This window comes from Doryrhamphus excisus, chromosome 6 (genome assembly GCF_030265055.1).
Source record: "Doryrhamphus excisus isolate RoL2022-K1 chromosome 6, RoL_Dexc_1.0, whole genome shotgun sequence".
In the NCBI taxonomy this organism is placed as follows: Eukaryota; Metazoa; Chordata; class Actinopteri; order Syngnathiformes; family Syngnathidae; genus Doryrhamphus; species Doryrhamphus excisus.
Genome location: NC_080471.1, coordinates 12,312,950 through 12,331,329, shown reverse-complemented (window position 1 = coordinate 12,331,329; position 18,380 = coordinate 12,312,950). Strand labels below are relative to the sequence as shown.

At 42.2% G+C, this 18,380-nt stretch overlaps 1 protein-coding gene across 3 annotated transcripts in view; it reads left to right on the top strand.

The window, feature by feature from the left end:
• The window catches only part of wwox (WW domain containing oxidoreductase), a 209,704-nt gene that overhangs the window by 121,219 nt on the left and 70,105 nt on the right, over positions 1 to 18,380 (top strand). The window contains exon 9 of one of the 3 annotated variants that reach the window (XM_058076313.1): positions 3,180 to 4,967. The exons of the other annotated variants lie outside the window; for them this stretch is intronic. Coding sequence (XP_057932296.1) covers positions 3,180 to 3,398 — 219 coding nt within the window. The 3' untranslated portion in view covers positions 3,399 to 4,967. Of the gene's footprint in view, positions 1 to 3,179; positions 4,968 to 18,380 lie in introns of those variants that run through there. 3 annotated transcript variants of the gene reach the window in all.

Sequence of the window (18,380 nt, the reverse complement as noted above, 5' to 3'; positions counted from 1 at the left end):
TTTAATTTACTATATTATTATTATATTGCTCCCCGTGCATGCGTGGGTTTTCTCCGGGTACTCCGGTTTCCTCCCACATTCCAAAAACATGCTAGGTTAATTGGTGACTCCAAATTGTCCATAGGTATGAATGTGAGTGTGAATGGTTGTTTGTCTATATGTGCCCTGTGATTGGCTGGCGACCAGTCCAGGGTGTACCCCGCCTCTTGCCCAAAGACAGCTGCTCCAGCACCCCCGCGACCCTTGTGAGGATAAGCGGTAGAAAATGAATGAATGAATGAATTATATTGACATTTTTGAGCTTCGCTAAACGCTATTTCATCTGATGTGCCTTTTTTGTGCAGCCACTGTAACATATGAGGTGTCCTGCCAGATCCACCCATATTTTATCACCAAAGCAGGTGTTTCAGGGTTGTTGTGGCTAAGTCTAGCTGCTGTTCTCATTAATATATGACATTAAGGTACATTCACCACATACTGTACTTTTGCTTAAAAATGGTGATACATTCCCACATAGTTGTACATGGACTATTGTCTTGCTGTGTGCTGGGGTCTTGCTCTGAGTACATGTACAGAGTAAGGGCCAGTAGTTAATCTCAGTGTGTATGACATGTGTGAGCTGAGGGTATTGTACTGTATGTTTCCTCCTCCCCTCACTCAGCTGTACTTAATGTAGCCCATAAAGGCTACACAACAATAAGCTACGCCTGGCACTCAGGCCACCATTCGGCACTACACTAGCCCGCTGAACAGGATAAATGACTCCTATAAACCTGTCACAAACACACATACACACACACACACATAGAGGAGCGTGCACTGACTGTAGAAAGTCATGTTGGATCTTCTCAGGTTCTCAGTGCACCTCCGTACAAATCCAAGCTGTTTGCATTATAGTGGAATCAGTAAGTCAGTAAGGTGCTGTGTTTATCAAGAACACACTGATTGAGACACGTTCACACACAACTAATACTAGCCTGTCAATTCACATACGCGCAATTTTTTTTTTCCCCGATTCATGTTGTAATTTTTCCATTCACATCTAGCAGTTACATACGTACACATCAAACAAACATCAGTCAGGTGCGTCATTATAATCATCCATATTATTGTTGTTCTGATTATTATTGTCAACAGTATGTTAAAACAGTCCATTTGCATTAAAGTAGTCGCATTTATAGATTCCGCTTCGTGTTTATCAATCACACACTGAGCGAATCACAAGACAGCATCATCTGATAGCCCTCATGTTATGTTTAATGACTTTCATGTTAAAGATGTTATTTCCAACCATCACCTTGGCAACCGCTGACGGAACTATGCGGGTTTAGCGGTGCTCTGAGTTGATTTTGATAAAAATGTAAATGTGATGTAAATCCAAATATTTATTCTTTCACTTAAAATGAAGAAAATGGAAAAAAAGGCTAAACACATTATTGCTATTTTTTTTTATTTGTGTCTTGCCTGTTTTCGCATCAGCCGGGTATTCATAAATAAACCTCACAGATAATAGTTGACGACGAGAAATCCATTTTTATTCTTGATATTTATTCAAGCAGTTCCTCCGCCGTGTTTATACAAGGCGGCGTATTAAAAGATTGATTCAATTTGATGTTTTTGGAATCAAATGCAAACAAAAACAAGATGCTTGTGTCTTTCTCTCCCCCCCTCTACCACTCCAGGCTGAGAAGGTATTGTGGTTTATGTAAACAAAGGCGCTCTGAGCTCTATTATGGTTCCTGAGCCCACCAGAATGATAGAAAGAGAAGGCAAAGATGGTGATGGTAGATGGCAGCAGGCACACGGTGGGTGAGAGGCTTAAAGATGATGGAGCTGCTATCACATGACCTGATTTTGGTGGCTACATTGGCTTTCTGCATCTTTTTTTTTTTTTGCTACATGTTTTGCCATACAAAGACACTCTCATTACTAATCCTGGTCATATTGTCCTGCTGTGTGTTAAATCATCTATGAGATGTAGAAGGAACAAGTACGCTTGATGACTAGTGAGGGAGCTGCTCAAGGTTGGATGGGTTGATTCTGCCCGGGTGCAGATTTGCAAAGGGGAGTGTCCACCAAACAAGAAGGTAGTCAAGGCGTCCTTCATGTCATTTAAATGCAATTACCTATTTTTCCTCCTTGTTCCTGTGCTGAGCACCTCTTCATCTCATCCTGCTGGGCTGTAGTCATCGGCTCCTCTTATTATTGGACATTATTCCTCTGGCAGGGCAGAAAGGAAGAATGGAGGGGAGCTTTAATGGCACACCTGAATGGAGGATGTCATATAATCAATGCATACAGGCCAGCATTACTAGCCGTCACTGAGACACCATCACATGCAAGCAGACAGAGAAGGAGGAACGGGATGTTAACACTTGAGAAAGGACACAAAGGTAACAGCGTACTTAAATTAATTGGCTAGTCAAGAACTTAGAAATGATACGAGACTACATTTGCTTTCCGCTCTTAGACCTCTGCTTTCTCACACTTTCATTCATGAGTTCGGCCATTCACAATTGCACATAATGTGAGAATCAGTCCATCCATTCACATACATATACAGTGTGTATGTATATTCATTTCTTCACATTCACATAATGTACTTAACCTTTTGTTCAATGACGTACACAATAAATGGAAATATGTGTTTGTTTGTATACATACAACAACCAGGTCTGTCTACTCTCATCCACACTCTATATTCTATTTGGAATAACCTGTTTACGTGCATTAACACGTAAAATGTTGCATAACTACAAAGATGGCTTAGTGCTGCACACATTCTCATGTCAAGTTGTGTTGTTATAGGTACCATACTTGGCTTGGAAAATGGCATACACAACTTACCCGCCCCATTTTGTGTGTATGCATGCTTTATAGATGAGTCTCCAGTCTGGGGCCGGTAGTCGTTGCCTATGTTCGCGCTTTGGTACTGACGCACCACCAATACTTGACACTAATATGCCTCACGTTCTTCATTAATGGAAGGTGGTACCGCAAGGACACATAATGTAGACATCAGGCTGTCCATTCAAGTATAGTATAATAGTATAGTATACTGTGTGTGCAGGCAGGATGGAAGTGCAGAAAAGTGTCAGGCGTGATGTGTGAGTTTCAGCCAAAATGAAAGGAAGGTATACAAAACTGTGATGAGACCAGCAATGTTGTTTGTTCTAGAGGCAGTGCCACTGAGGAAAAGACAGGAAGCAGAACTGGAGGTTGCAGAGATGAGGATGCTGAGGTTCTCGTTGGGAGTGACCAGGATGGATAGGATCAGGAACGAGTACATCAGAGAGCCATTACATGTTGGAGGCCTTGGAGATAAAGTCAGAGAGGCCATACTGAGATGGTTGGGACATGTCCAGAGGAGAAAGAGTGAATATGTAGAAGGATGCTAGGTAGGAGGCGTAGAGGAAGACCAAAGAGGAGGTTTATGGATGTAGTGAAGGAGGACATGATGGTAGTTGGTGTGAGAGAGACAGATGCAAAATACAGGGTTGGATGGAGGAGATTGATTTGCTGTGGCGACCCCTGATGGGAAAAGCCCAAGGAGAAAGAAGAAGTATAGTATAATTCAGAGGCGGGGTACACCCTGGACTGGTCTCCAGCCAATCACAGGGCACATATAGGCAAACAACCATTCACACTCACATTCATACCTATGGACAATTTGGAGTCACCAATTAACCTAGCATGTTTTTGGAATGTGGGAGGAAACCGGAGTACCCGGAGAAAACCCACGCATGCATGGGGAGAACATGCAAACTCCACACAGAGATGGCCGAGGGTGAAATTGAACTTGGGTCTTCTAGCTGCGGGGCCTGCATACAAACCACTTGGGCGCCGTGCAGCCCAAAAAGAAATGTGACTTAGACAAAAAGAGTTTGCGTAAGCAATTAAAAAAAGCATTCAAGTAAAATTGGTTGTTCATCAGCTCCACAAAAGTTTAAGACCATAGCTCAGAAAAACCCTAAACCTCCACAAATGACAAAAAAAATTCAAAAGAGGTAGTAGAAAGTGTTGTGTTTTTGTTAATCTCAAAAAATGGGCATTCTTTATGCCAGTGTTCCCAGCATGCGAGTGGGAATGTTGGTCCAGGTGATAAAGGTGCAACATCTCCACAAAGCCAACTGCCGTTTGACGGCCCCGCACAACCTGAAGCTCATACACATGAGCCTGTGTATTCATATACCCAGTGTATAACCATCTGTGTCTTCATTCACATCCACACATGGTATACATATCAACCTGGCCATTCACCTAAACAAATACAGTCATGTAAACGTCAGGCTGTCCATTCACATATACACACAGTATAACCATCACTCTGTCCATTAACATGCACACTTCCTGCCTTGATAGTGACTTGGGTGCAAAATTGGAGTTGTCCAGTGTCCAGTGGTGAGTTTTCCTCACATGTCAGTGCAAGTTAGAAGTTCCTCCAACAGAAGATCCTTAAAGATGTTTTTGGTGTTTCATGTCCGTCTGTGTACGTAATCAACTGCTGTTGTCAGCAGACTCTAATCCCTCTGAGCTTTCCGTGTGTGTAGACCCAAGTTTTTGGAGAAAGCCAAGATACAGTGTTTATGTGTGTGTATGTGTGCGTGTATATGTGCTTTGATAGAGACAGTTTTCAAAATGCAATTTTCATGTTGGCCTTATTAGAATATGAAAGTGTTGTACCGCCATGCCGGAGTTAGCCTCTCCGTACATCCGCTCTAGCCCTCGCTGTGGTCTCCCTGGTTGGCTCATGCATTAGAGATGAAGGGCTGAGACCAACGCCAGGGGAGACCAACAGCTTACACCGGGAAACTTTGTTATAAACAGGATCAACACGCCTCGCATATCACACACTTTAAAACGGGTGTGTGTTTCTTTGCAAAAGGTGGGAGGGGGTCAGAGATGATTTTTAGCTTTTTATATGTTAGTTTGTTTTTATGAAGTGAACATATATTAAGGATTTGACCTTAATGACTTAGAGCAGGGGTTTCAAACACGCGGCGTGCAGGCCAAATGTGGCCCGCAGGACACTAGTTTGAGGCCCCCGCCTTGATATGAAAGTTTAATGTTAGTGCGGCCCGCGCAAGTTTGATATGGATGCTGTATGGTATCATGTACCCAGAAAAAATTATTGCGTTTGATTAATGTTCATGTTAAAGGTTAAATAACTGTTAATAGTTATCCTCCCTATCCGTGTGGAAGTGGTAAGTTTTTGGCTATTTAAGTTTAAAGGAAATAACTTGAAGGCTACCGTTTAGGTCGCTAGCTCTCTAGTTTGCGAGTTAGCATGTGTCTCAAGACCCTTTCCCTTTTTGGAAAACCTGATACCATACAGCATCCATATCAAACTTGCGCGGGCCGCACTAACATTAAACTTTCATATCAAGGCGGGGGCCTCAAACTAGTGACCGTGTGTTTGAGACCCCTGCCTTAGATGCATGAGTGACTAGACCCTATACTCTTCCATAAGTGGGTAAAAAATGACCCATATTAGAATCAATGTGTTTTTTGCCATTTAGCAATGTTAGCCAGCTAGTGTCCGCTAGTTATAAAGTAGGCTAATTTGTTGATAACTAATACTAACAGTCATGAAGGACACACACACAATATCATATGACGATAATACTTACATGTATTAGCACTTGATGTGTAAAATAATCTTCCTGAGGGGTGACACTCTGATATAGTTTGTGTGGTCTACAGTTAATTTATTCCTGACAGCCAAAGTTGATAAGAATCAATGGTTCCTATTGGATTCCATAGAAAATGCATGCGGGTCATTTTTGACCCACTTCTGGAAGGTTGGGGTAGTAACACAAACGCAAAAAATTCTTAAAATGTGTAAAAGGTAAGTAAAAAATTTGAATGGCATCATATCAAAAACATAACTGGAATATGAAATGATAACAATTTTTCATTACGAAGATATTTCAAGAAAACAACCTGACCGGGTCATTTTTGATCCACTTATGCATCTAAGGGTTAATACAGATCATGCAGATATTCTCACAGGGTTCTCTGTATTCATCTGCTTGCCTTTTTGATAAGAGTCTCTGAAATCTATGAAAATGGCCTTCACAATGGCGCCAGGTGAAGACTTTGGCCTCTTGTTCTTTGGAGGAGCGCCAGACAGAGAGGCTGCTTGTTCGGGGTCTCTTCCCCCGAGGAAAAAAGGTGGAAGGCAGGCACAAAGGACGGGACATCCCTTGGGGGCTTCTCCTCTGTTCTTCCATCGACAGGTTGAGATGAGGTCAGAGGAGGCAAAGATGCTGCACACTGTAGTGCTTTGTAAATGCGCTTTAATGTAGCATATAAAAGTAGACAGTTGAGGTTATTCTGAATGAAGGTAGCGCAACAGAGATTTCCATACATACTGTATTCCGAGCACATATGTTGATGTCTGCATAGTGAAAATCCACATAAATCTGTACTCACGTGGTACGCCAGCTGTTAAACACATATGGGACATCGTCACAAATAAAGATGGAACACTATACCTCCATTTTGCAAATACTAGATGCTCACTTGCAAAAATACCCACTTCGATAAAAGAACACAGTTTCTCATATAAACTAAATGTGCAGCCATAATTTGTAGGAAAATAGAAATGATTACATGGTTGTTGTTTTTATCAGTGAATACTAATGAAATGATTTAAGGAAAGGGGCCAATAAAGTTGAATTAGGCATGTATACTAGGAAGGAAGACACATCTGGCCACATTAAAGCCCGAACAACAGATTGCAGACTTATTTCTCTGTCTTAACTTTTCAAAACAAATAGTTGGCACATACAGTTAAAGTCCACCTGCCCTCCATTGACGACGACTCCTTTCTTTTTCTGATGCCATAAGGTTAGTCGGGGGTGGTCCCTCACCCCCCCCCCCCCCCTCCCTTGTTTGAAAGCGTCACTCCTGTTGCCTTTGACCTCAGTCCCCCCCTCCCTCACCTGTGTCAGGCTGCAGAGGACAGAGCATGGGACAAGATTAATGGAACAAAGGCAGGTGTGTGTGTGTGTGCGTGCAAGTGCTTGCTCTCAGACCTAATGAACCTTCTCTAAAGTCGAACCCAGTCTGTTCCGTCATGCTGGTTGACTTCTAAGTTATTCTGATTTCATCCCTTACGAAATAATATAAAGGGAATTCATTTCCTCCGGACTCAAACTGTGGCCTTCAGAAAACTACTGTTGTTTGAAATATCATTATTAACATTCCTCACCAGTGTAGAATAAAACAAAATAGAAAATACAGAAAGCCTACTTCCCCTTTGGAGTTTTCTGAAGAATTTGAAGTGAAATTTCAATGTAACTTAGTGGGAGTGTCAAACCTTTTACAACATATATACAATACAGTTATACAGTACATACCGTATATACAGCAGATATCTACACATCCGCCATTCAGGATTCTTGGCCAATTAAAAAAAACAACAACTATTATTTACTAGATCTTTTCTTCATCAGAATCAGAATCAGAAAAGGGTTTATTGCCAGGTATGATCAAACACATACTAGGAATTTGTTTTGGTGAAGTAGGTGCAGACACATCTATTAAAAAAGAATGAAAAATACAAAATATACAGAATAAACATTATAAATATATGCACACAGTCTTTTTTTTGGTTTGTTATTCCGGAAGTGCAGTCTGATTGTTTTTCCTAAGAGTCCAAACTGGGCGTTAATGTAACGCATATAGTGAAAGTAAATAAATAAATCAGCTGTTCTTATTTACCTGAAATCAGCATTTATTTAGAGATACTTGATAATACAGGTAAAATGTACAGCAAAAATACAGCAAAAACTATTTTCACATGTGTCACTGATGTTGCTTTTTGTCAAGCATTGAGATTTTGCACTTTGACAGTCCTTGACAGCACCATACATTAGTTAGGTTGGGGCGCATACGGTGAAACCTAAATGACACCAAAACACACGTTAGTCTTGTTATGTCCGCCATGAAAAATGACATTGAAAGGTATACTGTACTTCTGGAGGCAGGATGATCAAGTGACGTCAACGCCAGACGGTCTTGCTCGGAAGTTCTGCTCCACTCCATTTCTTTCTCATTAGTTATGGTCCAGTTCTGGATTAATTTATGTTGTTTGTTTTATATATATTTTTTACAATCCTTTTTTACATTTATTTTTTCCAACTGCCCCTAACTTTCTGGCCCTCGGACAAACATAATTAAGTTCTTGTTCTATACAATTATATTGCACATTACTCATTAGCCTCATTGGATGTATTTTTCCTACTACTAATTACAGGCAGTTTATTTATCTGATATCTGTCTTCTTGAGGCAACCAAGCTTATTTATCAGGTGATTACGGAGCTACACACACACACTCACATGCACACACGCATTCTCCTCGTGTGTCAAGAGTGCTGTTTCAGCAAGGTCTTCTGTTCATTCTCAAGGTGTCCTCCATGCCGGCTCTTTTCTGAAGGCTCTTTTAATGGATTGGCCTGATATACCTTCCAAATGGAGCACTTTGAGCGTTAATTCGCTTTCTGATAAAGATCCCCCGCCCCTTCCTTTTTTTTTTTTGCCTTCCCTTTCTATAAGTCTTCTCCCTGATATGAAGTACACAAGGAAGGGCAGATGAGCACAAAATCCTCTCTCTGTGTCAGGCTGGATGGGAAAATGGAGCGAGGTGAAAAAGAATCAATTGGATCCCCATTCATGTGTTAGTGAGGTGGAATGAGGAGAGCGTATGGTGGAGAATGGCTGGAAGTTGTCTCGCCACCATTACTGACCCCCCCTCACTGACTTGTCTGGGGGAGAGGGGAATTGCAGCCTTTCTGACGGCTTTGTGGTGTCATACAAGGGTTATCGCCCCAATTTGGCCATTGGTCGGTATAGCTGTCAAAGCTGTCAATTTACCTCGGAACTTGTCTGCACACATACGTACATGCCAGCACACCTTGACGAGCAGGCGACAGGACTCATGGAGTACGTTTACACGCAGAGCTGCCAACTCTTCCTCATTCTTGAAAAGACCTGTCTCCTAACATTTTGGAGTGGTTACAAAAGATTGTCCATGAAATTGTGACCAGAACAAGTAAATATTGAGTGAATGTTTTATGTTGCGATTGTGATTTAAACGGCATTGAAGAAAACCAAAAAAAAAAAACAAAAAACTGCATTTATGGCGGCTAGCTCTGTCCATACTGGAAAAAATTGTGTTTTCGTGCTGGTATAGACCTGCTACCACAAAAACACAGCCTATGCTGGCCTATGCTGGCCTATGCTGGCCTATGCTGGCCTATGCTGGCCTATGCTGGCCTATGCTGGCCTATGCAGCCTATGTGTGCACCAGCTAGCATACAGAATTAGCTAGCTAATGCAGCCTATGTGTGCACCAGCTAGCATACAGAATTAGCTAGCTAGTGCTGCACTGTCGTTAGCTATGCTATCATGAATCATTAAAGGCGTATCACTCATTCTGCGTTTATTTATTTTATTTATTTATTTTTTTTACGTTTTGCGCATGTACACGTGGTGGACTCATATAGGTTGGGGAAAAAAGTATTTCAAAAGTTGGCCAAACAAGTGAGAGAGATGATGTTGGTTCGCATGTTTGGTACTCATAAACAGGCTCGAGGGGCACATATTACTGTTATGACATCATTAAAAAGTCAGTTTTGCATAATAGGAGACCTTTAGCAATAATAAAATGTTTGGTAGGTCCTACATTTGATAGTCAGAGTACTTCCCTCCGTTTCTTTCATTGCTTTTGTTGTCATTACCATTTTCCTCATTTTTTCCTACCGTGACCTGGACCCGTGTAAAAAGTGGATGGCTGTTTTATTTGACCTTTGTAGCATATTTTGTACATATTTGTACATAGATCTGTCCATTTTTCTACATTTACTTACTACTAAGGTACTTATAAAATTGCACTTCTGGTTGGATGCTAACTGCATTTTGTTGCCCTGTACCAGTGACATGAGCAATAACAATAAGGTTGAATCTAATCTAATCTAATCTAATCTAATCTAATCTAATCTAATCTAATCTAATCTAATCTAATCTAATCTAATATTTTCCTACATATTTTAGTCCATATTTCATGTTGTTTGATCGTCCAAGTTCAAAACATAGACTGTACTTGCACTGTTCCTGTTAATAATGTCCACATAATCCATTCCATTATATTATTCCCTTTTCTACTGCACATTTCCTGGACTTGACATGGTCCTGCTCGATTAATCCTATTTCTCGTACCTGGTCAGTCTAGGTTCCTAGGTTTCTGTTCCCGTTTGTCTGTTTGTATTCAAAATAACTCGAAACGCTCTGAAAGTACTTGGAAGGACTTTTCAGGAAATGGGATATGAAAGAAGCGATTAAATACTGGGGATGATCTGGATCCTGGTAATCACTGTCCAGGTGTTTTTTTTAAAGGATTCTGTCTGGAATTATTTCCAGGTTTTACCTCTTCAATATGCAATTTGCAGTGAAAGTTCAAGAGTAAGGTGTTGAATGAGCCCGGGTTAAAATTTCACTGATTGTATTATGCCATAGTTTCATATTCTGCACTTTACTTTGTTTTTACATGGATGTTTGTGCCACGCAGAAATGTGCAGCTTCCAAAATTATATAATTGCCAGTGTTTTTTAATTTTATTCTTATTTGTATAACTTGTTTATAATAGGAGAACTAGCATATTTGACTCTTGATTCACTGTTGTTCTTCATGACTATTATGTTGAGACAAAATTTTTTGTGTTTGTATCGCAGTAAAATAAGCATTCATGACATGACATGTGACCTGGCATTAGGGGTAGATTGAAGATCTGCTGCTTATATTGTGTAGAAATCCTCCCCCTGAGGACTCTAAGTGGGTTTCAAATAGAGAATAAGGGAATCTCAAAGAACCAAATCACAGAATGAGAACCAGATTATTTATTCCTGACAACAATACCTAATACAGACGTCCGGGCTTATCTGCAGTCCCTGTATGCCTACAAGTCAGCGGGTCTTATTACAGCGCAGCTGCAAAAAGCACCCTTCCTTTCCCTGCCCGGTCTTTTATACATTCGAGGCTGGAGTCCTGATGCTGGAGTCCTGGACCAATCAGCTTTCGCCACTGCCCTTGCTTGAACCGCTTTCATGGTGTTTCTCCTTTCGTTTGTTCGCTGTGGCATCAATGCGTCTGGAACATTCTGCTTTTCCTTCGTTCGCGTACTCGATGTTTCCACCTTAACTGTCAGTTGTCACGTTAGTCCTCTTTTTTTGTGTGTGGGTGCGTGTATCCTTTGTATTTGTGAGACTATTTGTTTTGCTTTTATCTTTAGCTAACAAAATTGAGCAAATACCTTCATTGGTATCAGTTGAATCGGTAACCATGCTGGATAAAATATATCAGATAGCTCTACGAAAGTCGAGCATCTCTACTTAAAGGGCCCTCGTAAACTATACCAGCCTTCTTCACAAGTCAAAATTTTATGCATACATGGTCCGATTCGTTGTTTACATTCTGCAATAAATCCATTTCTAACCACAACATCCAGTTTAACTATCCCAATAATTGGATTTTCTCATGTAAAGCTACGGGCCGACATCATTTTGTTACAAATGACAGGAGTAAGCACTACACATTTGGACTACTTTTTACCCAGCGTATTCAGTCTGTTAACCCTCTGCTTGCTGTGAGACGAGGCACAAAAGAAGCCCGACCTGTTTGCTCACTGAAGTGTGACGTTATTGTGTCATATTTGCAGCCGGACTTGGAAAACTTTCCTCTTTGCAAGAAGAAGAAGAAGAACTCCAAATTAAACATCTCTACACAAGTGCTTACACGGTCAGATTTTCTTATGAAAAACTTCCTCGCCCGCCTTCATTACCCCATCTCTCCACGGCCCCCCTGATGCAATGTGGTGAGCTCGGAAAGCCTCGGACTCTTCAAACACTTTTTTTTTTCCAAAGCTCCTCAATTATTCATTTATTTAGACTGTCATTGAGTGAGGCGAGGGTGGGGGGGGCAGTGCTCAGAGCGGTAGTGTACATACCTATGTTCATCCCTGGAAATGGAGGGTCAGAGCTCCCTTTGCTTTATTTCTCTGTCCTTTGGGTCGGCAAACCGTGCGCATATAAAGAAAGAAACAACACAGAGCAACAGAGGTGTAAACTCAGTGTTTACAGACTTGTCCCAGTAGGTGATGGTTCACCGTGGTTGAGGCCAATTACGAGCGCCAAAATTAAAACATATGCAGGTCTTCGCTCTGGAGAGCGTGAACGCTCGGAAGGATGTGGAGGGAGAGGGCAAAAAAAAAAGTGCCTAGCACAGGACCCAGCGGACTTGTGGATAACTATGCTAATGAATACACTCCAATACGCTCGTCACTTCATTCAACCACTTCATTCAAATAAGTCATTGTGCTTTTGTTTCTTTCAGTGGATTTCTCCATTATCATGTTAGTTTGACGACTTGATCATTCCATACGTGCATGACCCGGCCTTGCCTTCGCTCTCCTTCAAGACGCCAGTGAAAGACGCAGACAGAGCGCTAATTCCACAGCATGTCTGATGCATTTTTAAACACCTCTGGATGTGCCAACAGAAGATCTCATTTGCTCTGATTTAATCAGCGGTGGAATCACACTGCATACTTAAGCAACATTAAATATCTCACCCCTCCACGTTTGTTGGCCACTTGTCTGAGAGCAGACTTTTTTTTATATTCTTTAACATGTTTAAAAAGGGCAACAATTTGTCAGGTAATTAACATTGTAAAAGTGCCGTTTGGAGAATAGTGGTTGTTCTGGCTCCCAAAAATATCAGTGAGCGATTTGTGAGGTCAGAATTTTTTCTAGAATGTATTTTGGTATTGCGAATGTATTACGCTTTTGAACGCATATTGTTTTGAGAAGCCAAACTCTTTACTTAAATGTCCTCAGCAACTAGCTGGAACTATTTTCCTCAGCACCAAAATCCGACCAGAACTGTGGAGACAACACACAACTTAATTTAAAAAAATCCAAACTATCCTTGAAATTCATTGGTTTGCTACACTGTATTGCGCTGTAGTGATGCCATGCTATCTACACTCCCTGCAGTCAAACATCCATACCATATATGACGTTCAATTGCCGGACATTTCCATTTAACATACATTCATATGTAACATAGTATCACAGAGTCCAGTCTTCTTAACGTGTCATGTTACTACTATAAGCATACAGTGTGTGTAATGTCTCCTCCTTTGTGGATGTGGGTGTCTGTTCTCCTATTTTGCCCATCACAGCTTTTTTCCCCCCTCCTTAAAATAAATAGAACTAAAATGAATATTTATCAGCAGTCCAGGGTTATGTGCTGTGGGAGAGAGGGAGTGTAGTGTGGGCCTTGTGTAGGGATGAGCGGACAACCACGGGGGAATTGATTTTTGACCAAATGTGTTTTAGATTGAATTCAGCTGTCGCTGTTGTTTGAAAGTATATGCATGCTTTATTTGCATAGAAATCAAATGAGGTGAGTAACTCTTCCACGACAGGCTGCTTGTGAGTGGCATCAGTTCTTTAAATTGTGTGTGTGTGTGTGTGTGCGTGGGCGGGGGTGCAATACAGCAGACAGACATATCCTTCTTGCTTGGGACAGGAAGTTGCGTGTCGGTATTTAAAAAGTACAGCACTGGTGTAAAATAAAGCAAGAGCAACACAAGCGCTGAGCCTCCTCACTGGATTAACGACGTCTTACTGACTACAGCCTGGAGATGTTATTTACTTCCTCCTCCCGCCTCCTTTCAAGCTCCCTTGTTTTGGAAGCTTGTGTAGTTCTTGCGCTGATCAATACGTCTATGCTCAGTTAAAGAGGAATCTGATTCCAATAGAATTACATTGGTCTTTGTTCACTTTGCATCTGGGCTTACCAAGCTTATAGTACTAAGTTGTAGTGCTTCTAGTTTGCATCCACGAAGGATGTAAGAGGAAATGCTGCTATTGATCCTCTTGGGAATACAGTAAATGGCCTGGAAAGTGAAATAATCATTTTTGAGATTCATCTAGCCCAGCCTCTGTGACCTGGCAGTCGCTTCTTTGCTTTGTGGTCCCGTTTGCCGTGGTGACGCAGCGTCGGCCCTTGTTTGACTTCTTTCAAATGGGCATTAGAACCACCATTGGATGTAATGGAATGTGACCATTAGCACTCTTTGCTAGGCTAATGGGTCTGACTCCTCTGTCGGGGGCTCCGTCGGAGGTGCATTGTGGGACGGCTTAAATGATAGCTGGCGCTTAGAGGATGGGTGTGAAAACGAGGCTAAGCACCTCTCGTCTGCTCTTGACGCCCTCCCACCACCCCCCATTCCTCTCTTACAAAATGCCAACTCCTTCTGGTTGCCGGAGGGATTGTGCAATTGTGCAGATGGGGCTAACATAAAGCACTGGAGGTCGGTGGGGGGGTGGGGGTGGTCTGTCCGTAGTGGGCGGAAATGCACAATACATATATTGGCCGACAGGAACGTTTTTCAAGTGTTGCAACGTCAAATTGGAGACTTTGAAACAAAAAAAGAGTCTGTTCAGAAAAGTGCATTAGAAGCAAGTTGAAAAAAAATGATATACCCCCCCCCTTACGTTTTTTGTCAAAAATCACAAAATTCAAACTCTGTCATTTTATGACATTTTTGGGTGCTTCTGTGGCCCCTGTTGAGTGTGTGTGAGGTTTCCACTGTGTTTTTGACCAGAAAAGTGCATTAGAAGCAAGTTGAAAAAAAACTGAAAAAAAACGATATACCCCCCCCCCCTTACGTTTTTTGTCAAAAATCACAAAATTCAAGCTGGCATTTTATGCCATTTTTGGGTGCTTCTGTGGCCCCTGTTGAGTGTGTGTGAGGTTTCCACTGTGTTTTTGACCAGAAAAGTGCATTAGAAGCAAGTTGAAAAAAACTGAAAAAGACGACATACCCCCCCCCCCCCCCTTACGTTTTTTGTCAAAAATTCAAACAGATGGCGTGGTTTTGATTTGTCAGAAGTTGCTTTCAATGGTGGCTCCAAAGAGATTGACATGGGTGTTGAAACAGGTCTTTAAGGAAAGCAACAGCAAAAAATATGATAGTGTTTTTAACTTTTAATGACCCTTTTTCAAACAGTTTCTTTCATACCAGAAACAAAGAACCTTTCCTTCAGTTATTTTGTATGACTTATCCAGGCGAGGGTCGAGCTGCACCAAAGTCAACTATGTGACTCAATACGCTACCAATGGCCTATTTTACTCTTCTCTATACTCTTCAAAAGGTCACTTTTCCACCGTAGAAGCGTGTAAGTGTTTCATAGTTTTGCAAAAGGAGCCCAAAGCCATACAGTTGTTAGATTGCCACTTTGGTGGAATTCAGCAGCTCTTTACATAGCCTCTTATGTCCCGGTGCCACATACTGTACATCTAGCGTGCTTCACTGGAACCGATTAAATGAACACAATGATTCTTTAATCAGATAACCCACGCTCCGAATAGATTAACCTTCCCGACGCGGGTCCCCCTCCACTCGTTCTTCGTCTTCCGTCAAGCGGAGAGGGCAGGGGAGGGTGTGTGTGTGGGGGGGGATGCGTCTCCGCAAACTTTAATCTTCATTACCTGCTTTGATTTCTCTGCTAAAGGAAGAAATGCATAATTTACATCCTTTGAAGTAGCTCCACTATTACTGACAACATGTTACCTTTAATCTTAAGAGGGCCCGAACATTAAATATTTAGTCATTTACCGAACAAAAGAGGACTGAGGCCATGCTTTTCCTACCTCTTTGACTTTCACTGTCATGTGCACTCAATGTCCTCCAGTAGGACGCAATTAATTTTAGTCAGGGAGGGCAAGAAATGTCTCCCGCTCAAGTCGTGCAGGTGACTGGGAAGTTGTTTTCACACTTTTACCCTGTTATTTCATCCTGCTGATAGATTTAAAGTAAAGTGCTACCGTTAGCAGAAGTCTTCATGGGTGAGCGGCGGGCTAACAAGTTGCCTGTCTGGTTTGTCACTTTTAAGGCCCATCTGCTTCAGTCTCATCTGTCCTGCAGCATTAGTGGATTTAGTGGTAATACCTCTGATCCATGCTGATTGTTTCTTTTCCTGTTGTCTTAAACAGACACAATTTGCTGTATATGCAGTTGTTGACACATTTACATCTGATCTGTGTGTGTGTGTGTGTGTGTGTGTGTGTCCTACTTGGGTTCCTTCCAGGAAGTGTGCTCCTATTATCATGCATCCTTTTTTATTTAACAATAAACCTGCATGTACTAAACCCGCAATATAGAATTGCATTTCAACAATCATTTTTTAATAGTATCTTCTCAAGGTACACTTCTAGAAATATAAAACCTGGATCAACTTTTTTAGTAGTCGTTGTACAACTAAGCTGCATGGTGAATGAGTGGTTAGAATGCAGGTAGGACACCCAGGTCTGTGCATGCGTGGGTTTTCTCCGGGTACTCCGTTTTTTTCCCACATTCCAAATGCTAGGTTGCTAGCAGGTTGCTAACCTAGGTTGCTAACCTAGCACATGCTAGGTTAATTGGTGACTCCAAATTGTCCATAGGTATGAATGTGAGTGTGAATGGTTGTTTGTCTACATGTGCCCTGTGATTGGCTGACGACCAGTCCAGGGTGTACCCCGCCTCTCCCCCGAAGACAGCTGTCATAGGCTCCAGCACACCCGCGCGACCCTCGTGAGGATAAAGAGTAGAAAATGGATGGATGGAGTGTACAGCTAGTAGAGCATTACTATTCACAAAAAGTCGGTCCACATTTTAGACGTCTGTGTTAAACCCAAACACCAATAACAATTCCTACTGTGTGCCAGAAGTGATGATGTCTTTAATGTCCCTTCTCAGCTGCCGTAGAGTTACTCAGTGTTGTTCAAGCACATGTAATAAAGCAATACGAACCCCAACGCTAGCGGATGCTCGCAATAGCGCCTACTGGAGCCAGTGTGAGTGGCACTTTGCGGCAAAACGGATTAGGATCAGGACCGCTGCCGCCACGGATCCAGTGTGAGCCCGGGGTGAGGCTCAGTTTCACAGTTCATGTTTCCCCTCAATGGACTATAGCTCTCACACCCAAGCAAGCAGTATACTGTATATGTAGTATTGTGCCTTTAGGGGAAATACTGCCATAAAAATGCTTGCTGAAATTGGACGGGTATTGAGCAGCTTTGGCTCATGATATTTGGACAGTGACAAATGTAACAACGGTTTATTTGTCCAAATATTTCTAGACCTGACAGTGTCCAATCAATGTAAGCACGGGCAGCTAGTGACAAACAGCAATCAGCTGGGGAATAGAATAGATTGGCTTTTAAATGAGTGTGTCTTTAGGAGTTTTGTGAAGGGAATGGTGAGAAATGTATTTTTTCCAATTCCTTATTCCTTGTTGCTCTCTGAAGGAAAATTAGACAATTACCGAGACTCATCATGTTGTTCAACTCCCCTCCCTTCCCTCATCACCTCCCCTCCCTTCCCCACCGTTTATGATTAATTACTTTGTGAACATCATATGCTGGTTGAACAGAAACATAAGTGTGGGGACTACATAATTGTGTGTCTCTGTTAATGAGCGTTACAGGCTTACAGTGGTTTGCTGGCTCTATGTTGTCTTTCTTAGTCCTTGCACACACACACACACACACACACAGGCGCACCCTCGCAGAGAGGCCTGGGGTATAGATTACCATAGTAATAGCTGTTGAGTAGCTTAGGGCTGGTGACTGATGGTCTTATGGAGCACCTCTGTCTGCCAGTTGGTCAGTGAAATTAATATCCACTCCAGTCTAAGCCTGGCTCCAAGCCTACACTCACTGCAAGAAATGGCCACTCCAGCCAAAGGTCGAGATGTGACTTGTTGCCATTTGGTATGTGCACTTTGGTGAGGTTCTGGGACCAAAGAACATAACAAAGTACGGACTTTTTCTACAAATTATGTGACATAATTCAAATATTCCAGCTGCATGGCGGTCGAGTGGTTAGCGCACAGACCTCACAGCTATTAGACCAGAGTTCAATTCCAAACTCGGCCATCTCTGTGTGGAGTTTGCATGTTCTCTCTGTGCATCCGGGTACTCCGGTTTCCTCCCACATTCCAAAAACATGCTAGGTTAATTGGCGACTCCAAATTGTCCATAGGTATGAATGTGAGTGTGAATGGTTGTTTGTCTATATGTGCCCTGCGATTGGCTGGCGACCAGTCCGGGGTGTACCCCGCCTCTCGCCCGAAGACAGCTGGGATAGGCTCCAGCGACCCAGCGAGTGGTTAGCGCACAGACCTCAAAGCTAGGAGACCAGGGTTCAATTCCACCCTCGGCCATCTTTGTGTGGAGTTTGCATGTTCTCCCCGTGCATGCGTGGGTTTTCTCCAGGTACTCCGGTTTCCTCCCACATTCCAAAAACATGCTAGGTTAATTGGCGA